General features: G+C 25.8%; 5 protein-coding genes across 5 annotated transcripts; 3 read left to right on the top strand and 2 right to left on the bottom strand.

The window, feature by feature from the left end:
* The first annotated feature begins 2,452 nt into the window (after positions 1-2,452).
* On the top strand, positions 2,453-5,386 carry LOC132924532 (uncharacterized). Its single transcript, XM_060988899.1, is given in 6 exon segments — positions 2,453-2,644; positions 3,137-3,251; positions 3,500-3,667; positions 3,734-4,005; positions 4,007-4,354; positions 5,084-5,386. Coding segments are annotated over 6 exon segments (1,158 nt in total). The 5' UTR covers positions 2,453-2,617; the 3' UTR covers positions 5,312-5,386.
* Positions 5,387-7,990: 2,604 nt separating this feature from the next.
* Positions 7,991-12,589, bottom strand: LOC132927081 (small ubiquitin-related modifier 2-like). The gene is made up of 3 exons (XM_060991533.1): positions 11,092-12,589; positions 10,256-10,372; positions 7,991-8,449 (listed from the first exon to the last, which is right to left on the bottom strand). Exons 1-3 carry the CDS (start codon positions 11,107-11,109, stop codon positions 8,300-8,302), a joined length of 285 nt encoding a protein of 94 aa, XP_060847516.1. The 5' UTR covers positions 11,110-12,589; the 3' UTR covers positions 7,991-8,299.
* A 14-nt stretch (positions 12,590-12,603) lies between these two features.
* On the top strand, positions 12,604-14,493 carry LOC132925495 (uncharacterized; the record flags this gene model as incomplete). The annotated part of the gene is made up of 3 exons (XM_060989886.1): positions 12,604-12,775; positions 12,842-13,461; positions 14,191-14,493. Coding segments are annotated over 3 exons (1,020 nt in total), but the record flags the coding sequence as incomplete, so codon positions are not given.
* Positions 14,415-19,009, bottom strand: LOC132927082 (small ubiquitin-related modifier 2-like). The gene is made up of 3 exons (XM_060991534.1): positions 17,512-19,009; positions 16,676-16,792; positions 14,415-14,869 (listed from the first exon to the last, which is right to left on the bottom strand). The coding sequence occupies exons 1-3, from the start codon at positions 17,527-17,529 to the stop codon at positions 14,720-14,722; spliced, it is 285 nt and encodes a 94-aa protein (XP_060847517.1). The 5' UTR covers positions 17,530-19,009; the 3' UTR covers positions 14,415-14,719.
* A 14-nt stretch (positions 19,010-19,023) lies between these two features.
* LOC132925496 (uncharacterized) lies at positions 19,024-20,913 on the top strand (the record flags this gene model as incomplete). Its single annotated transcript, XM_060989887.1, has 3 exons — positions 19,024-19,195; positions 19,262-19,881; positions 20,611-20,913. Coding segments are annotated over 3 exons (1,020 nt in total), but the record flags the coding sequence as incomplete, so codon positions are not given.
* Positions 20,914-23,368: the final 2,455 nt, after the last annotated feature.

Raw genomic sequence — 23,368 nt, forward strand, 5'->3', positions numbered from 1 at the left:
TACAATAACTTATCATAATGTATTACACATTTACACAACAATCAGGTAAGTATATTATGAACAATATATAGGGAGTAGGGACTAAGAAATAATATATAGAGGCATCAATTGACATCATGCCAGAAACACCGCATAAAAACTGTGGACAAAAATTGGTCGAAAAATACAATATAATATAAAATTATATTATAAATATACCTATGTATAATTTATATTTATACCGTATATAATATTAAACAGAAGAGAGGTTATATTTACCAACAAAAAAAAATATGTAAGTAGAAAACTACAGTTTTAAGATAATAAGTAGGTACCTATTTAGGTATTCCATTTTAATTGTTTTGAATTATTATTAACTCATGATGACAATGACACAGGTAAGTAGTAGGTACAAGTAGAGATTAAAACCAAACTTTAACTTACCTAGTTGCTACACTACCTACCTATCTATATTATTATGGTCTAGGAATGAGTTCAAAAACTTAATGAAAAAACTTAGAAAGTATAAATACGACGGTAGGTAATACACATCCAGTAGCACTGTAAATGGCTCAGAAACATGACATCGTAATTCTCAGGAAAACAGAAGAAATAACGTTATCGTTAGATGTTTTCGAAAGAAAAATGATTTTTGGACCATGCAAAATATTATATGGTTTACCGCCACTATACGATGCTATTAATTTGAACCTATATAATAAAATTACCTGCTTATGTACTAATAATATATCGCTATTATTATTAAAGTTATAGCCTTATAGGTGTATTAAGTGTGTCGATCGTTAAAAAAAATATTCAAATAGGTAGTATTATAATATATTGTATGCATAGGCGCAATTTGGGGGGTGTTTGGGGGTGCTAAGCATCCTCAAATTTCATAATAGCCCACCAAATTTTCAATAGAATAATCGAATTTTTGACAGATTTTTCAGTTATTAATGTTGAGAGAGATCTAAGCAATAAAATTGATTAAGAAAAAAATAATAAATAATTTTGCTATGTCTCAAAGACGTACACTTAAATATAATATTTAAATTAAAATAAAAATATATATTTACCTGTACACTTAAAAAAAAAATGGTAGGAGGTAAGTTGAGTCCCGAAAAATAAAATATATAAAATAAAATAAATTTAGTCTTTATAATATCATGTTCCAAATAAATAGTACATGGTATAAATATTATATAAATAATATAAATTAAAATATAATATAGGTATGGTTTTTTAAATAGCATGTTCTAAATATATAATAATGTTATAAATAATTTAAAAATTGAATCCTGTAAACAAATATTAGTACGCATAAATATCACCTTTTAGGTAAAAACATAAATGATAAACATTTAACAAATTATAATCGAGTTATTATATTATTAGTATATTTTGTAATTTATTCCTTTAAGGGTTTTTCTTTCCCGAGCGTAATTTTCTTTTTTTGGATTGTACTTGGTAATTTAATATGTGTCTCAGACTGTACTTGTAATAGTTCCTCCACAAAACAGAATTATTCAAAAATAATTTGCATAAATACTAAATATTAAAATTTTAAGTTTATAATATTTTAGACCTTTTTTTTCGTGTTATCGAGGACCGGAGGAAGGACTGCTGTTGGCATTACTTTCCCTATATTTTAGACCTAGTCACATTTTTTTTCGAAGGGGACTGATCAACTTTTGTAAAATACAATTTAAGATTTTTGCAGCAATTTTCATAAACCATTAAAAATTAAAATAATTTTTAAATTTTCTTAATATTTTGGGGGTGTGGGATTGCAGACCCTTCAGCCCTCCCACTTGCAATGCCATTGAGCCGGGATCTAACTTATATCTACCTCCTACGACTGTTTTATACTTGGAACTCAATTTCTACCGCCTTCAAAATGAACACAAATTACCGTGGACTGAATTTAGCTAGCCCCCACCAATTTTTTTTCACATTTTAAACAATTTCTTAATAATATAACAAAGCATACCTAATATTTACTTAGGTATAGATATGTCGTTAGGTTTGACTATGGGAGTGTAAAATGTAAATTATAGAATAGTCTAGCCGTTTAGATTCTGTAGATTTGAGTCATTTCCAAACCCAACACCGTTTTTGCACGAGATGGCCGCCTTATAAAATAGCTATTCACGCAGCCACTAATATAGTAATATTATAAGGTTAACATTTGTCCATATTCATTGCCTAAATGAAAAAATTTAATTATGTTGGTATATTACAGGCTGTAAAATTATTAATTTATATTTATCAAAATTAAATTATCAGGAACAGGTATAGCCGCGTATAGGTATAACAGAAGCAGATTATGATCGTGATCAAAACCTTTTAAAATAATGGCACTTACTAATTAGTAATTACTACCTATTTAATCTTAAGTAACCAGATACCTACTAGTTACATAGAACACTATTTCGTATTTATCACGTTTGGTTCAATGGGCGTTAACATAGTTTCAAATGTAGTTATTAGTTAATATAATAATATAGTACCAATGGGCAATGTATTATAAAATATAAATGTACACATCATATAAAAGTAATAAATCCATTAGCCCTTCAGTAGTCAGTACTTATCCACCTGTGAAGTAAATCATGGTCGTAGTTATCCTATTAAAATGACGATCATCGAACAATTAAGTGATGTACGAACATGTTTGTTAAAATTATTTGATAGAATTACTTATGTAATAAATATTTTTAAAGAACAATGGTGCTTTCTCTTATCCACGCGCAATGCTATACTAATTTGGTTTACCAGAACAAATTTAAAATTTTAAGATTTAATATTAGAGTGAATTCACTTATTTTTTTTATCAAACTTTAGATTAATATCTTTATGTTTTTATATGCTAATTAATGGTATTTTTTACAATATTTCAATTTTTCTGAGATAATATTATGATGTATAAAATCACTTTTAAATTGTAAAATTTTACCATAGTACCTAATACCTATACTCGTTACTTATCTCAGAACTTACATTAAAATTGAATATCGTATAAAAGCACAGATATGTTCTTGAATTTATGTTTGATTATATGTCAATTCACTTTAACACACTAACACAGTAAGACTAAATCTAACTGTTTACATCACAAGGTCCTACTGATTTACACAATATTAAATAATTTTAGATTCGGAAGCAATTTATATCATTTGAATCTATTCCGGAACTATGGAAAAATCAGCCGACATACTTATTAGTCCAAATGTTATTTATTATGGGTGGAGCAGTAACACTTTTACACGGTAAGATATAAAGTGTTTCGGTACTATTAATAAGTAGCATACTAGTATCACAACATTACATTTGTGTGCGATGTGTCGATGTCCTGTTATACTTAGTAAGTTGAATATTAAATGCCTCATGCAAGTTTTAATTAATATAACTTAGAAGATAGCTATTTAATCACAATCATTATAAAATTTTATAGAAGAACACGACAATTTATAAAATTATTTATGAAAACTAAAACATTGGATATTTACCATTTTAGCACTTACTAAAGGAGGAAGACGTCCTGTACTTTGGTTATGCATAATTTTTCACGGTTTGGTTGTTGAGTGTATATGTTATCTCATGGATGAAATAGACAATTTTTGGCACAGTCGTGCACCAATTATGTTTTTCCGACATAGGCTTCCGTTGTATGTTATAATCTTATGTAAGTATTGCATTTCTAGGAACTAATGTAAAGTTTATGTTTTGGATATTTTTTTTAATTTTACAGATTCAGTTTTTTATTACATAGCAATTGAAATAGCTTATAGAACAAACAAAACAAAAATAGGCTTCATAGTTACTGTAGGATTAAATGTATTTTTAATTGATTTACCATATGATATTATGGATATAAAATTTGTCCATTGGACCTGGCACGATACTGATCCAAACATAGGGAACCGAATATATTGGGTACCATTGACTTCTTATTATTTTCATATGGTGTTTTCTACAAGTTTTAATTTTTGGTTTTTCATTAAATATGTTGATCTTGATCAAAACGTATACATCTAGAATAGAGATTTCGACTTCACTAAAAGCAATATTCCTTAGTACACCTTGCGGAATATTATGCTTTTCTGTACTCTATCATCCATTACATGATCTGTACAACGTTCCAACACAAATAATAATTATGTTTTTAATAGCATTATACATCATGTTATTTATTTTAAAACGCAAACCTAGACAAATGTTTAACCGTCCATTAACTATAATTTTTTATCTTATCATGTACTATGCAACATTTTTATGTTTTGCAATATGGGGAAAACCGGAAAATGAAATTTCAATTGGACCTCATGAAGAAATCGGTCCGTGTAATATTACAGTATCATCTTTTGGAACGGTAAGTATTTATCAAGATTAAGAACTATATACAAAAAATACCCGAACTAAAAGTATCAAAAGCAGTATAAAATATTTTCTTGTCAAACAGTTTTTATTATGGTATTTCTATTCTTGCCATACGAATAATCCATTCCATTTTTCATAAGACTTATTATAAACTACAGTTCATTGATCATTTATTTATGAAAACCATAAAATTTAACATATTTTTAAAATCATTTAAATTATTAGTATATCATGGTAAATTGAGTTAATATAATAGTATTAAATACCTAAAATATTATTAAAAGAATGTTATACCCACACGAAGTGTCATTTGTTATGGCATGAATATTATGTAGAATAAACCATTTTATTGTCATGTTCAAAATTAGAATGTATCATTCAGCTATAAAATATAAATGTAAAAATATTATTCAGGTATCAGGTACCATACAAGCATTTTTAATTATAATTTCAAAGCAAGTTATAAGCATTTTAAATTTCATAAAAATGAACTATTATTAATTATTCATAACTTGCTTCAAATTAAGATGAAAAATCTATGTAGTCTTCTAGATAAGTTTTATCATACAATTTGATAGTATATAAATTTACCCTCAAAAAACAGAAAAACATGTATAGGTATAACATTCACTTAATAATAGAACAAATATTAAATATTAATACTCCGAGTTTTTTAAAGCTTTAGCATTAAAATATTTTCATTTTTTTAATTATATTTTAGGAATTAAAAAAACGTAAATATTTATGTATTGAAGACTATAATGAAGATTTTGATTTTCACTGTGTAAAAGATGTACCTGCTCAACATAGCCAAATTTATACAATATGTGGAACACCTTTTAATAATCGGATTGAATATATTATTTTAATAATCACAATAACTATAATAGCATTTACACATTTTAATGAATCATTTAAAATAATAAAACAAATTAAAAAATCTCATTGATTATATCAAAAGTTTATTAAGCTAGAGAAATATGAAAAAAATAATAATAGTATGAATAAATTTGTTTACAAATAATTTTACAGTAAATATTTTATCTATGTTCCATACACATCAAATTTATCTGTTTATTGTAATTAATTCTTGAGTTGATTATAAATTTGTATTATTCATAACTTTTTTTAATATTGCCAGCTTTAGTGGAAAATAGAAAATATTTGGTATTGCGGTTTCAAAAACTAATGATATACATGAAATGTGATTTATAAATAAAATATAAACTTATACATAAAATAATAAATAGTTAATAGTAGTTAAAATAAAAGCAACCGCCAGTCTGCTGTTGGTAACATTCTATTGTATCTCCTTCTTCCATTCCAAAAGAATAAGGAGTGTGGTCTTCACTAATTGGCTGTCCGTCAAATCTGAATCTTACAGATGCCACAGGTAAACCCTAAAATATTAAAATTTTGAATGAATTAGATTATAAATGTTAAACTAGCACATAGGTTTATTTAGTTAATACTAGCTGTATAGAGATATAAAATATTTATAATAACATTTAAAATGTATAAATATTTTTTGAAACAATGATTCATCATTAACTAACATCTTACAGTGTTTACTGTTTTTGTACACCATACTTATATTTTTTGTCTACATCTCAAAAATATATCACTTGGAAAATGTATGTTGAGCGATTCACATAAAAATTATTTAGATTTAATATTAGTTAATTGATATATCATTAAACTTAACTTTGATATATAAATTTTAAAGCAAGTTACAAGTGAATACAATATTAAAATACATTTAAAATGATTAAAATTTGCATCAATTTTAAATTATAAAAAAAAAGAACTTCATTCAAACTTCAGAATGTTGTTACCTTCAATAATATATCATTCAACACTAATATTAAAACTAAACCATATTCAACTTAAAATTGATATGATTGCTTCACACCTGAATGTTGTCTCAGTTTTACGAATATATAGCATATTAAAAACTGTTTCACCAGGGCAAAAACCAATCAGGCTGTAGTCTGTCTAAATTAAGCAACCACATTTTCACACTGAAAGAAAACTGTACAATATAGTTTTTAATGTTGTTTAGTAAATGTTCTTTTTTAGTGTGAAAATGTTGTTGCTAACTTGGAATACAGCTCCCTAGTGGTGCATACAATTTTGTAATATTACTTTTTTTTCTAAAATTATGAGTAATCTAAACGGTTTTAAATAAAAGTAGTGTGTTTAATTAAATACAAAACTAAAAAAAACAACCTAAATAGTATTGTTTTAACTTAGTTATAATGAAAATAGTAGGGTTTCTATTTCTAGAACCTATAGAGACAATATGGTAAATAGAATTTATTATTTTTGAGTTAATAAAACATTACATTCATACAAATATGATATTAAAAAAACATGAAACTAAGTTGAATTTAATTATTTTACAGCAAATCAATTTAGTAAATCTTATTTGTATAAAATGGATACAAAAACATTCTATAAAATAAGACTAATTAATGGAATATAACCAAAAATATACAAGTATAATTTAAAAACCATATTTATATTTTATTTACCTCCACAATGTAAGACACACAAAAATAGTGGTTAGCTAAATATCTAAATTAAACGAGTCAAGATTATGAATTATTTATTAAATATAATATTGAGTAAAATTATTATTTTGGCGATTTATCTAAAACCTAACTATGTAATAAATTAATTTAATAACACCAAGTTATATTTTTTTATATATACAACAGTAAATGGTAGACACCAGTGATGAAAAATATAAAGAAATAGAGTAAAATTCAGATAATATAACAGGGTTATCATTTGTCTTATCAATAAGATAAAATATAACTACTAATATTGATTTTCGGTAATAATTTAAAATTATGCTAACCATCAAAAATGTAATTGGTAGAAATTCACCCAACTTATTATGTACCCATACACAAATAAGTTGATGATTGTCTACTTTCCACTACTTGTCAGTGTAATTTTACACTTAGTTAATCGATAGACACAAAGTGTCATTTGTTAAGGCATGAATATTATGTAGAATAAACCATTTTATTGTCATGTTCAAAATTAGAATGTATCATTCAGCTATAAAATATAAATGTAAAAATATTATTCAGGTATCAGGTACCATACAAGCATTTTTAATTATAATTTCAAAGCAAGTTATAAGCATTTTAAATTTCATAAAAATGAACTATTATTAATTATTCATAACTTGCTTCAAATTAAGATGAAAAATCTATGTAGTCTTCTAGATAAGTTTTATCATACAATTTGATAGTATATAAATTTACCCTCAAAAAACAGAAAAACATGTATAGGTATAACATTCACTTAATAATAGAACAAATATTAAATATTAATACTCCGAGTTTTTTAAAGCTTTAGCATTAAAATATTTTCATTTTTTTAATTATATTTTAGGAATTAAAAAAACGTAAATATTTATGTATTGAAGACTATAATGAAGATTTTGATTTTCACTGTGTAAAAGATGTACCTGCTCAACATAGCCAAATTTATACAATATGTGGAACACCTTTTAATAATCGGATTGAATATATTATTTTAATAATCACAATAACTATAATAGCATTTACACATTTTAATGAATCATTTAAAATAATAAAACAAATTAAAAAATCTCATTGATTATATTAAAAGTTTATTAAGCTAGAGAAATATGAAAAAAATAATAATAGTATGAATAAATTTGTTTACAAATAATTTTACAGTAAATATTTTATCTATGATCCATACACATCAAATTTATCTGTTTATTGTAATTAATTCTTGAGTTGATTATAAATTTGTATTATTCATAACTTTTTTTAATATTGCCAGCTTTAGTGGAAAATAGAAAATATTTGGTATTGCGGTTTCAAAAACTAATGATATACATGAAATGTGATTTATAAATAAAATATAAACTTATACATAAAATAATAAATAGTTAATAGTAGTTAAAATAAAAGCAACCGCCAGTCTGCTGTTGGTAACATTCTATTGTATCTCCTTCTTCCATTCCAAAAGAATAAGGAGTGTGGTCTTCACTAATTGGCTGTCCGTCAAATCTGAATCTTACAGATGCCACAGGTAAACCCTAAAATATTAAAATTTTGAATGAATTAGATTATAAATGTTAAACTAGCACATAGGTTTATTTAGTTAATACTAGCTGTATAGAGATATAAAATATTTATAATAACATTTAAAATGTATAAATATTTTTTGAAACAATGATTCATCATTAACTAACATCTTACAGTGTTTACTGTTTTTGTACACCATACTTATATTTTTTGTCTACATCTCAAAAATATATCACTTGGAAAATGTATGTTGAGCAATTCACATAAAAATTATTTAGATTTAATATTAGTTAATTGATATATCATTAAACTTAACTTTGATATATAAATTTTAAAGCAAGTTACAAGTGAATACAATATTAAAATACATTTAAAATGATTAAAATTTGCATCAATTTTAAATTATAAAAAAAAAGAACTTCATTCAAACTTCAGAATGTTGTTACCTTCAATAATATATCATTCAACACTAATATTAAAACTAAACCATATTCAACTTAAAATTGATATGATTGCTTCACACCTGAATGTTGTCTCAGTTTTACGAATATATAGCATATTAAAAACTGTTTCACCAGGGCAAAAACCAATCAGGCTGTAGTCTGTCTAAATTAAGCAACCACATTTTCACACTGAAAGAAAACTGTACAATATAGTTTTTAATGTTGTTTAGTAAATGTTCTTTTTTAGTGTGAAAATGTTGTTGCTAACTTGGAATACAGCTCCCTAGTGGTGCATACAATTTTGTAATATTACTTTTTTTTCTAAAATTATGAGTAATCTAAACGGTTTTAAATAAAAGTAGTGTGTTTAATTAAATACAAAACTAAAAAAACAACCTAAATAGTATTGTTTTAACTTAGTTATAATGAAAATAGTAGGGTTTCTATTTCTAGAACCTATAGAGACAATATGGTAAATAGAATTTATTATTTTTGAGTTAATAAAACATTACATTCATACAAATATGATATTAAAAAAACATGAAACTAAGTTGAATTTAATTATTTTACAGCAAATCAATTTAGTAAATCTTATTTGTATAAAATGGATACAAAAACATTCTATAAAATAAGACTAATTAATGGAATATAACCAAAAATATACAAGTATAATTTAAAAACCATATTTATATTTTATTTACCTCCATAATGTAAGACACACAAAAATAGTGGTTAGCTAAATATCTAAATTAAACGAGTCAAGATTATGAATTATTTATTAAATATAATATTGAGTAAAATTATTATTTTGGCGATTTATCTAAAACCTAACTATGTAATAAATTAATTTAATAACACCAAGTTATATTTTTTTATATATACAACAGTAAATGGTAGACACCAGTGATGAAAAATATAAAGAAATAGAGTAAAATTCAGATAATATAACAGGGTTATCATTTGTCTTATCAATAAGATAAAATATAACTACTAATATTGATTTTCGGTAATAATTTAAAATTATGCTAACCATCAAAAATGTAATTGGTAGAAATTCACCCAACTTATTATGTACCCATACACAAATAAGTTGATGATTGTCTACTTTCCACTACTTGTCAGTGTAATTTTACACTTAGTTAATCGATATGGTTAGTAAAATTCAAGTAAGCAACTACAGTTGCTAAACAACCATGGTGTTTTGTTCACTGACAATCAGTTAGTAATTTTGTACAATTAAAATCAATAGTTAAATTAATTCTTGATTGAATACATTCCAATTAAATAAAAATATGTCTTATTAAGTCTAAAATTTAGTTACTGTTACTAATAGTAACAATTGCAATAAATTACTTCTTAATAGCTTATACTTACAGCTCTTTCACAATAAGCAATCATGAGCTTTTTGAAAGAAGTATGCTGCTTAATCTTGAATTGGATCACAGTGTTCTCCTGGCCAAGAACCTTAAGATTAATGTATTCAGGTAATTCCTAAAATACAATATATTTTTTAATAATGATTAATGTTTAAAAATTAACAACATTAAAATTTGTAACTAACGTCAAAATCTTATAACATAATAATTCAATAACAAGCTAATGTTATTGTATCAAAAACTTTTTACACACAATCTAAAATTGATTTTTAATAACCACACAATTATGAACTTAGTCAGAAGTAAGTTGACTTATGCTAAATATAATCAATGTTAACGATAATAAATGTCAACAGTAATTGAGGTAAGTCAATGATGGCGGTAAATTACAGGTTCGGGGTAAATAATTTAACTTATGAATGATATATTCAATGGTACCGCCACTTCTGGGACTATCCACATAACGACCTTCAAATATGACAAAATGCCATGGTTGATCAGTATACACTATACAGCACTGTTGAAATGCTGAATTTTAGAAAAACTTGATTATTTAACGAGACGCGTATGAAACAAACAAGCATGTGCGGGAATGAAACAAGACGTTAACAAACCGGATTGAGAACCAACGCTAAAAATACTATACATGTTAAGATAGAAAATGCGCGGGCACGACGCTAACTTGAGTACGAGGTGTCAACACGTCCGACGCGCACGAACATACGTGGGCAACAGACGCGATGGACCGTCGATTTTTCCATCATCCGACGCCATTACAGAACGCCAACTCGTGTTTTTATTTTGCGCGCGCTACGTGAACTTGTAAATACTTACTCTTTTTACTGATGCCATTTTTGATGTGTATAAATAAATTGATTATTCGACGAACGGTGTTGAAGAAAACGCGACAGACGCCAGTCGCCACAGTCAAACAACAGACAACAACAGACAACAAAATACAAATGGAAGCGAAATGCGAAGCACTGAATGCGGCGGTTAACCATGGTAGTTGGATGGTCAATCATTGTTGCCACTCGATGTATCTTTTGTTAAGTTGGTACCACTGTCTGTCGGCATTACGAACATGGCTTAAGATAAGCTTATCTTAAGCCATGATTACGAATACGAATTGCTTTGGGTTGCAGTGTTTACCTCGAACATTAAAACTTTCACAACGTTCAACTACTCCGAATTTGGTTACCATGGTTGAAATATATATAATATATCAACCATGGCAGTTACTACGAAAGCCGAAAGCCCGAAAGGCAGTAGGCACGTCTAGGCACTAAGGCAGTAAGTTGCTACAGAGTGTAGACTACAGATAAAGAAATTCCACAAAAAATGTAATGTGAGGTACTTCGAATTTATAAAATAATTAAATTTAGGAAATATTACAATATTACTTATTAGTTATTACTTATTACCACGACGACACGTTAATACCACTATATAATTTTACTGCGTTTTTATTTCATAATTTCATAACCAATAAGACAAGTAATAACCATTTTAATTAAAAAGAAAAAGTGCATAATATTATAGTTGAAGTATTAACTATTTAAAACCTCTATTTTATATATTTTATAATATCCCAATCTACCCGTGTAAACGTTTTGTCATAAGTTATTAAAATGTTTGTAGCCTTGTAGGCACTAAAGGTAATATTCCTTAAAAATGGTTTTACAAAAACAAAATAGACGTAATTTTTTAACTATTATTTATTATACTTAGAGAACGTTTTCACAAATTATTAATTTTTATAGATTAATATTAATAACTAAATATTTTTAAATCACCATATGTGCAGCCCCCATATTATAAATCCATTTCCTTGGACCCGTAGGACAAAAAGTTAAATAAATTAAAGACCATTCGTTTGAATTTTGATTCTGAGACGTTAATTTTTCAGAAAAATTATCCACTGAATAATTTACAGCTTATTACACAATAAATACTGTCTGAGCGAATAAATATGAATAGTAGGTTCATAGATAAATTAATTTATATATTGTAATATTGTATAGACATATAGTGATTAGTGTTTTATACTGTGAATTGAAAAAAAACCACATAAATAATAAGTAATCAATAATTAACTCTTAACTTTAAAAATATATTTGTATAGTAATATTATAATATAGGTACCGACAACGGCAAAAACATTAATATACATTTTGCAATTAATAAAACAAATAGGTATTCAGGGCCGGATTTAGGACTAGGCTACCTAGGCTATAGCCTAGAGGCGCCACGACTTGGGGGGCGCTAAGCCGTGGATGGTGAAATTTTTTTGTTGTTGTATAGATACTATAATATGAATACTATCCGCAAATTTAATTTACCATTTTAACACTTACTAAAGGAGGAAGACGTCCTGTACTTTGGTTATGCATAATTTTTCACGGTTTGGTTGTTGAGTGTATATGTTATCTCATGGATGAAATAGACAATTTTTGGCACAGTCGTGCACCAATTATGTTTTTCCGACATAGGCTTCCGTTGTATGTTATAATCTTATGTAAGTATTGCATTTCTAGGAACTAATGTAAAGTTTATGTTTTGGATATTTTTTTTAATTTTACAGATTCAGTTTTTTATTACATAGCAATTGAAATAGCTTATAGAACAAACAAAACAAAAATAGGCTTCATAGTTACTGTAGGATTAAATGTATTTTTAATTGATTTACCATATGATATTATGGATATAAAATTTGTCCATTGGACCTGGCACGATACTGATCCAAACATAGGGAACCGAATATATTGGGTACCATTGACTTCTTATTATTTTCATATGGTGTTTTCTACAAGTTTTAATTTTTGGTTTTTCATTAAATATGTTGATCTTGATCAAACGTATACATCTAGAATAGAGATTTCGACTTCACTAAAAGCAATATTCCTTAGTACACCTTGCGGAATATTATGCTTTTCTGTACTCTATCATCCATTACATGATCTGTACAACGTTCCAACACAAATAATAATTATGTTTTTAATAGCATTATACATCATGTTATTTATTTTAAAACGCAAACCTAGACAAATGTTTAACCGTCCATTAACTATAATTTTTTATCTTATCATGTACTATGCAACATTTTTATGTTTTGCAATATGGGGAAAACCGGAAAATGAAATTTCAATTGGACCTCATGAAGAAATCGGTCCGTGTAATATTACAGTATCATCTTTTGGAACGGTAAGTATTTATCAAGATTAAGAACTATATACAAAAAATACCCGAACTAAAAGTATCAAAAGCAGTATAAAATATTTTCTTGTCAAACAGTTTTTATTATGGTATTTCTATTCTTGCCATACGAATAATCCATTCCATTTTTCATAAGACTTATTATAAACTACAGTTCATTGATCATTTATTTATGAAAACCATAAAATTTAACATATTTTTAAAATCATTTAAATTATTAGTATATCATGGTAAATTGAGTTAATATAATAGTATTAAATACCTAAAATATTATTAAAAGAATGTTATACCCACACGAAGTGTCATTTGTTATGGCATGAATATTATGTAGAATAAACCATTTTATTGTCATGTTCAAAATTAGAATGTATCATTCAGCTATAAAATATAAATGTAAAAATATTATTCAGGTATCAGGTACCATACAAGCATTTTTAATTATAATTTCAAAGCAAGTTATAAGCATTTTAAATTTCATAAAAATGAACTATTATTAATTATTCATAACTTGCTTCAAATTAAGATGAAAAATCTATGTAGTCTTCTAGATAAGTTTTATCATACAATTTGATAGTATATAAATTTACCCTCAAAAAACAGAAAAACATGTATAGGTATAACATTCACTTAATAATAGAACAAATATTAAATATTAATACTCCGAGTTTTTTAAAGCTTTAGCATTAAAATATTTTCATTTTTTTAATTATATTTTAGGAATTAAAAAAACGTAAATATTTATGTATTGAAGACTATAATGAAGATTTTGATTTTCACTGTGTAAAAGATGTACCTGCTCAACATAGCCAAATTTATACAATATGTGGAACACCTTTTAATAATCGGATTGAATATATTATTTTAATAATCACAATAACTATAATAGCATTTACACATTTTAATGAATCATTTAAAATAATAAAACAAATTAAAAAATCTCATTGATTATATCAAAAGTTTATTAAGCTAGAGAAATATGAAAAAAATAATAATAGTATGAATAAATTTGTTTACAAATAATTTTACAGTAAATATTTTATCTATGTTCCATACACATCAAATTTATCTGTTTATTGTAATTAATTCTTGAGTTGATTATAAATTTGTATTATTCATAACTTTTTTTAATATTGCCAGCTTTAGTGGAAAATAGAAAATATTTGGTATTGCGGTTTCAAAAACTAATGATATACATGAAATGTGATTTATAAATAAAATATAAACTTATACATAAAATAATAAATAGTTAATAGTAGTTAAAATAAAAGCAACCGCCAGTCTGCTGTTGGTAACATTCTATTGTATCTCCTTCTTCCATTCCAAAAGAATAAGGAGTGTGGTCTTCACTAATTGGCTGTCCGTCAAATCTGAATCTTACAGATGCCACAGGTAAACCCTAAAATATTAAAATTTTGAATGAATTAGATTATAAATGTTAAACTAGCACATAGGTTTATTTAGTTAATACTAGCTGTATAGAGATATAAAATATTTATAATAACATTTAAAATGTATAAATATTTTTTGAAACAATGATTCATCATTAACTAACATCTTACAGTGTTTACTGTTTTTGTACACCATACTTATATTTTTTGTCTACATCTCAAAAATATATCACTTGGAAAATGTATGTTGAGCGATTCACATAAAAATTATTTAGATTTAATATTAGTTAATTGATATATCATTAAACTTAACTTTGATATATAAATTTTAAAGCAAGTTACAAGTGAATACAATATTAAAATACATTTAAAATGATTAAAATTTGCATCAATTTTAAATTATAAAAAAAAAGAACTTCATTCAAACTTCAGAATGTTGTTACCTTCAATAATATATCATTCAACACTAATATTAAAACTAAACCATATTCAACTTAAAATTGATATGATTGCTTCACACCTGAATGTTGTCTCAGTTTTACGAATATATAGCATATTAAAAACTGTTTCACCAGGGCAAAAACCAATCAGGCTGTAGTCTGTCTAAATTAAGCAACCACATTTTCACACTGAAAGAAAACTGTACAATATAGTTTTTAATGTTGTTTAGTAAATGTTCTTTTTTAGTGTGAAAATGTTGTTGCTAACTTGGAATACAGCTCCCTAGTGGTGCATACAATTTTGTAATATTACTTTTTTTTCTAAAATTATGAGTAATCTAAACGGTTTTAAATAAAAGTAGTGTGTTTAATTAAATACAAAACTAAAAAAACAACCTAAATAGTATTGTTTTAACTTAGTTATAATGAAAATAGTAGGGTTTCTATTTCTAGAACCTATAGAGACAATATGGTAAATAGAATTTATTATTTTTGAGTTAATAAAACATTACATTCATACAAATATGATATTAAAAAAACATGAAACTAAGTTGAATTTAATTATTTTACAGCAAATCAATTTAGTAAATCTTATTTGTATAAAATGGATACAAAAACATTCTATAAAATAAGACTAATTAATGGAATATAACCAAAAATATACAAGTATAATTTAAAAACCATATTTATATTTTATTTACCTCCACAATGTAAGACACACAAAAATAGTGGTTAGCTAAATATCTAAATTAAACGAGTCAAGATTATGAATTATTTATTAAATATAATATTGAGTAAAATTATTATTTTGGCGATTTATCTAAAACCTAACTATGTAATAAATTAATTTAATAACACCAAGTTATATTTTTTTATATATACAACAGTAAATGGTAGACACCAGTGATGAAAAATATAAAGAAATAGAGTAAAATTCAGATAATATAACAGGGTTATCATTTGTCTTATCAATAAGATAAAATATAACTACTAATATTGATTTTCGGTAATAATTTAAAATTATGCTAACCATCAAAAATGTAATTGGTAGAAATTCACCCAACTTATTATGTACCCATACACAAATAAGTTGATGATTGTCTACTTTCCACTACTTGTCAGTGTAATTTTACACTTAGTTAATCGATATGGTTAGTAAAATTCAAGTAAGCAACTACAGTTGCTAAACAACCATGGTGTTTTGTTCACTGACAATCAGTTAGTAATTTTGTACAATTAAAATCAATAGTTAAATTAATTCTTGATTGAATACATTCCAATTAAATAAAAATATGTCTTATTAAGTCTAAAATTTAGTTACTGTTACTAATAGTAACAATTGCAATAAATTACTTCTTAATAGCTTATACTTACAGCTCTTTCACAATAAGCAATCATGAGCTTTTTGAAAGAAGTATGCTGCTTAATCTTGAATTGGATCACAGTGTTCTCCTGGCCAAGAACCTTAAGATTAATGTATTCAGGTAATTCCTAAAATACAATATATTTTTTAATAATGATTAATGTTTAAAAATTAACAACATTAAAATTTGTAACTAACGTCAAAATCTTATAACATAATAATTCAATAACAAGCTAATGTTATTGTATCAAAAACTTTTTACACACAATCTAAAATTGATTTTTAATAACCACACAATTATGAACTTAGTCAGAAGTAAGTTGACTTATGCTAAATATAATCAATGTTAACGATAATAAATGTCAACAGTAATTGAGGTAAGTCAATGATGGCGGTAAATTACAGGTTCGGGGTAAATAATTTAACTTATGAATGATATATTCAATGGTACCGCCACTTCTGGGACTATCCACATAACGACCTTCAAATATGACAAAATGCCATGGTTGATCAGTATACACTATACAGCACTGTTGAAATGCTGAATTTTAGAAAAACTTGATTATTTAACGAGACGCGTATGAAACAAACAAGCATGTGCGGGAATGAAACAAGACGTTAACAAACCGGATTGAGAACCAACGCTAAAAATACTATACATGTTAAGATAGAAAATGCGCGGGCACGACGCTAACTTGAGTACGAGGTGTCAACACGTCCGACGCGCACGAACATACGTGGGCAACAGACGCGATGGACCGTCGATTTTTCCATCATCCGACGCCATTACAGAACGCCAACTCGTGTTTTTATTTTGCGCGCGCTACGTGAACTTGTAAATACTTACTCTTTTTACTGATGCCATTTTTGATGTGTATAAATAAATTGATTATTCGACGAACGGTGTTGAAGAAAACGCGACAGACGCCAGTCGCCACAGTCAAACAACAGACAACAACAGACAACAAAATACAAATGGAAGCGAAATGCGAAGCACTGAATGCGGCGGTTAACCATGGTAGTTGGATGGTCAATCATTGTTGCCACTCGATGTATCTTTTGTTAAGTTGGTACCACTGTCTGTCGGCATTACGAACATGGCTTAAGATAAGCTTATCTTAAGCCATGATTACGAATACGAATTGCTTTGGGTTGCAGTGTTTACCTCGAACATTAAAACTTTCACAACGTTCAACTACTCCGAATTTGGTTACCATGGTTGAAATATATATAATATATCAACCATGGCAGTTACTACGAAAGCCGAAAGCCCGAAAGGCAGTAGGCACGTCTAGGCACTAAGGCAGTAAGTTGCTACAGAGTGTAGACTACAGATAAAGAAATTCCACAAAAAATGTAATGTGAGGTACTTCGAATTTATAAAATAATTAAATTTAGGAAATATTACAATATTACTTATTAGTTATTACTTATTACCACGACGACACGTTAATACCACTATATAATTTTACTGCGTTTTTATTTCATAATTTCATAACCAATAAGACAAGTAATAACCATTTTAATTAAAAAGAAAAAGTGCATAATATTATAGTTGAAGTATTAACTATTTAAAACCTCTATTTTATATATTTTATAATATCCCAATCTACCCGTGTAAACGTTTTGTCATAAGTTATTAAAATGTTTGTAGCCTTGTAGGCACTAAAGGTAATATTCCTTAAAAATGGTTTTACAAAAACAAAATAGACGTAATTTTTTAACTATTATTTATTATACTTAGAGAACGTTTTCACAAATTATTAATTTTTATAGATTAATATTAATAACTAAATATTTTTAAATCACCATATGTGCAGCCCCCATATTATAAATCCATTTCCTTGGACCCGTAGGACAAAAAGTTAAATAAATTAAAGACCATTCGTTTGAATTTTGATTCTGAGACGTTAATTTTTCAGAAAAATTATCCACTGAATAATTTACAGCTTATTACACAATAAATACTGTCTGAGCGAATAAATATGAATAGTAGGTTCATAGATAAATTAATTTATATATTGTAATATTGTATAGACATATAGTGATTAGTGTTTTATACTGTGAATTGAAAAAAAACCACATAAATAATAAGTAATCAATAATTAACTCTTAACTTTAAAAATATATTTGTATAGTAATATTATAATATAGGTACCGACAACGGCAAAAACATTAATATACATTTTGCAATTAATAAAACAAATAGGTATTCAGGGCCGGATTTAGGACTAGGCTACCTAGGCTATAGCCTAGAGGCGCCACGACTTGGGGGGCGCTAAGCCGTGGATGGTGAAATTTTTTTGTTGTTGTATAGATACTATAATATGAATACTATCCGCAAATTTAATTTACCATTTTAACACTTACTAAAGGAGGAAGACGTCCTGTACTTTGGTTATGCATAATTTTTCACGGTTTGGTTGTTGAGTGTATATGTTATCTCATGGATGAAATAGACAATTTTTGGCACAGTCGTGCACCAATTATGTTTTTCCGACATAGGCTTCCGTTGTATGTTATAATCTTATGTAAGTATTGCATTTCTAGGAACTAATGTAAAGTTTATGTTTTGGATATTTTTTTTAATTTTACAGATTCAGTTTTTTATTACATAGCAATTGAAATAGCTTATAGAACAAACAAAACAAAAATAGGCTTCATAGTTACTGTAGGATTAAATGTATTTTTAATTGATTTACCATATGATATTATGGATATAAAATTTGTCCATTGGACCTGGCACGATACTGATCCAAACATAGGGAACCGAATATATTGGGTACCATTGACTTCTTATTATTTTCATATGGTGTTTTCTACAAGTTTTAATTTTTGGTTTTTCATTAAATATGTTGATCTTGATCAAACGTATACATCTAGAATAGAGATTTCGACTTCACTAAAAGCAATATTCCTTAGTACACCTTGCGGAATATTATGCTTTTCTGTACTCTATCATCCATTACATGATCTGTACAACGTTCCAACACAAATAATAATTATGTTTTTAATAGCATTATACATCATGTTATTTATTTTAAAACGCAAACCTAGACAAATGTTTAACCGTCCATTAACTATAATTTTTTATCTTATCATGTACTATGCAACATTTTTATGTTTTGCAATATGGGGAAAACCGGAAAATGAAATTTCAATTGGACCTCATGAAGAAATCGGTCCGTGTAATATTACAGTATCATCTTTTGGAACGGTAAGTATTTATCAAGATTAAGAACTATATACAAAAAATACCCGAACTAAAAGTATCAAAAGCAGTATAAAATATTTTCTTGTCAAACAGTTTTTATTATGGTATTTCTATTCTTGCCATACGAATAATCCATTCCATTTTTCATAAGACTTATTATAAACTACAGTTCATTGATCATTTATTTATGAAAACCATAAAATTTAACATATTTTTAAAATCATTTAAATTATTAGTATATCATGGTAAATTGAGTTAATATAATAGTATTAAATACCTAAAATATTATTAAAAGAATGTTATACCCACACGAAGTGTCATTTGTTATGGCATGAATATTATGTAGAATAAACCATTTTATTGTCATGTTCAAAATTAGAATGTATCATTCAGCTATAAAATATAAATGTAAAAATATTATTCAGGTATCAGGTACCATACAAGCATTTTTAATTATAATTTCAAAGCAAGTTATAAGCATTTTAAATTTCATAAAAATGAACTATTATTAATTATTCATAACTTGCTTCAAATTAAGATGAAAAATCTATGTAGTCTTCTAGATAAGTTTTATCATACAATTTGATAGTATATAAATTTACCCTCAAAAAACAGAAAAACATGTATAGGTATAACATTCACTTAATAATAGAACAAATATTAAATATTAATACTCCGAGTTTTTTAAAGCTTTAGCATTAAAATATTTTCATTTTTTTAATTATATTTTAGGAATTAAAAAAACGTAAATATTTATGTATTGAAGACTATAATGAAGATTTTGATTTTCACTGTGTAAAAGATGTACCTGCTCAACATAGCCAAATTTATACAATATGTGGAACACCTTTTAATAATCGGATTGAATATATTATTTTAATAATCACAATAACTATAATAGCATTTACACATTTTAATGAATCATTTAAAATAATAAAACAAATTAAAAAATCTCATTGATTATATCAAAAGTTTATTAAGCTAGAGAAATATGAAAAAAATAATAATAGTATGAATAAATTTGTTTACAAATAATTTTACAGTAAATATTTTATCTATGTTCCATACACATCAAATTTATCTGTTTATTGTAATTAATTCTTGAGTTGATTATAAATTTGTATTATTCATAACTTTTTTTAATATTGCCAGCTTTAGTGGAAAATAGAAAATATTTGGTATTGCGGTTTCAAAAACTAATGATATACATGAAATGTGATTTATAAATAAAATATAAACTTATACATAAAATAATAAATAGTTAATAGTAGTTAAAATAAAAGCAACCGCCAGTCTGCTGTTGGTAACATTCTATTGTATCTCCTTCTTCCATTCCAAAAGAATAAGGAGTGTGGTCTTCACTAATTGGCTGTCCGTCAAATCTGAATCTTACAGATGCCACAGGTAAACCCTAAAATATTAAAATTTTGAATGAATTAGATTATAAATGTTAAACTAGCACATAGGTTTATTTAGTTAATACTAGCTGTATAGAGATATAAAATATTTATAATAACATTTAAAATGTATAAATATTTTTTGAAACAATGATTCATCATTAACTAACATCTTACAGTGTTTACTGTTTTTGTACACCATACTTATATTTTTTGTCTACATCTCAAAAATATATCACTTGGAAAATGTATGTTGAGCGATTCACATAAAAATTATTTAGATTTAATATTAGTTAATTGATATATCATTAAACTTAACTTTGATATATAAATTTTAAAGCAAGTTACAAGTGAATACAATATTAAAATAAATTTAAAATGATTAAAATTTGCATCAATTTTAAATTATAAAAAAAAAGAACTTCATTCAAACTTCAGAATGTTGTTACCTTCAATAATATATCATTCAACACTAATATTAAAACTAAACCATATTCAACTTAAAATTGATATGATTGCTTCACACCTGAATGTTGTCTCAGTTTTACGAATATATAGCATATTAAAAACTGTTTCACCAGGGCAAAAACCAATCAGGCTGTAGTCTGTCTAAATTAAGCAACCACATTTTCACACTGAAAGAAAACTGTACAATATAGTTTTTAATGTTGTTTAGTAAATGTTCTTTTTTAGTGTGAAAATGTTGTTGCTAACTTGGAATACAGCTCCCTAGTGGTGCATACAATTTTGTAATATTACTTTTTTTTTTAAAATTATGAGTAATCTAAACGGTTTTAAATAAAAGTAGTGTGTTTAATTAAATACAAAACTAAAAAAACAACCTAAATAGTATTGTTTTAACTTAGTTATAATGAAAATAGTAGGGTTTCTATTTCTAGAACCTATAGAGACAATATGGTAAATAGAATTTATTATTTTTGAGTTAATAAAACATTACATTCATACAAATATGATATTAAAAAAACATGAAACTAAGTTGAATTTAATTATTTTACAGCAAATCAATTTAGTAAATCTTATTTGTATAAAATGGATACAAAAACATTCTATAAAATAAGACTAATTAATGGAATATAACCAAAAATATACAAGTATAATTTAAAAACCATATTTATATTTTATTTACCTCCACAATGTAAGACACACAAAAATAGTGGTTAGCTAAATATCTAAATTAAACGAGTCAAGATTATGAATTATTTATTAAATATAATATTGAGTAAAATTATTATTTTGGCGATTTATCTAAAACCTAACTATGTAATAAATTAATTTAATAACACCAAGTTATATTTTTTTATATATACAACAGTAAATGGTAGACACCAGTGATGAAAAATATAAAGAAATAGAGTAAAATTCAGATAATATAACAGGGTTATCATTTGTCTTATCAATAAGATAAAATATAACTACTAATATTGATTTTCGGTAATAATTTAAAATTATGCTAACCATCAAAAATGTAATTGGTAGAAATTCACCCAACTTATTATGTACCCATACACAAATAAGTTGATGATTGTCTACTTTCCACTACTTGTCAGTGTAATTTTACACTTAGTTAATCGATAGACACAAAGTGTCATTTGTTAAGGCATGAATATTATGTAGAATAAACCATTTTATTGTCATGTTCAAAATTAGAATGTATCATTCAGCTATAAAATATAAATGTAAAAATATTATTCAGGTATCAGGTACCATACAAGCATTTTTAATTATAATTTCAAAGCAAGTTATAAGCATTTTAAATTTCATAAAAATGAACTATTATTAATTATTCATAACTTGCTTCAAATTAAGATGAAAAATCTATGTAGTCTTCTAGATAAGTTTTATCATACAATTTGATAGTATATAAATTTACCCTCAAAAAACAGAAAAACATGTATAGGTATAACATTCACTTAATAATAGAACAAATATTAAATATTAATACTCCGAGTTTTTTAAAGCTTTAGCATTAAAATATTTTCATTTTTTTAATTATATTTTAGGAATTAAAAAAACGTAAATATTTATGTATTGAAGACTATAATGAAGATTTTGATTTTCACTGTGTAAAAGAT

Source organism: Rhopalosiphum padi, chromosome 3 (assembly GCF_020882245.1).
Source record: "Rhopalosiphum padi isolate XX-2018 chromosome 3, ASM2088224v1, whole genome shotgun sequence".
NCBI lineage: Eukaryota > Metazoa > Arthropoda > Insecta > Hemiptera > Aphididae > Rhopalosiphum > Rhopalosiphum padi.

Excerpts from the sequence above, each read along its gene's own strand:
- LOC132927082 (XM_060991534.1), bottom strand. Across the intron at positions 14,870-16,675 it reads TTGCTTATTGTGAAAGAGCT|GGTTTACCTGTGGCATCTGT; the intron begins GTAAGTATAAGC and ends TTAATATTTTAG.
- LOC132927081 (XM_060991533.1), bottom strand. Across the intron at positions 8,450-10,255 it reads TTGCTTATTGTGAAAGAGCT|GGTTTACCTGTGGCATCTGT; the intron begins GTAAGTATAAGC and ends TTAATATTTTAG.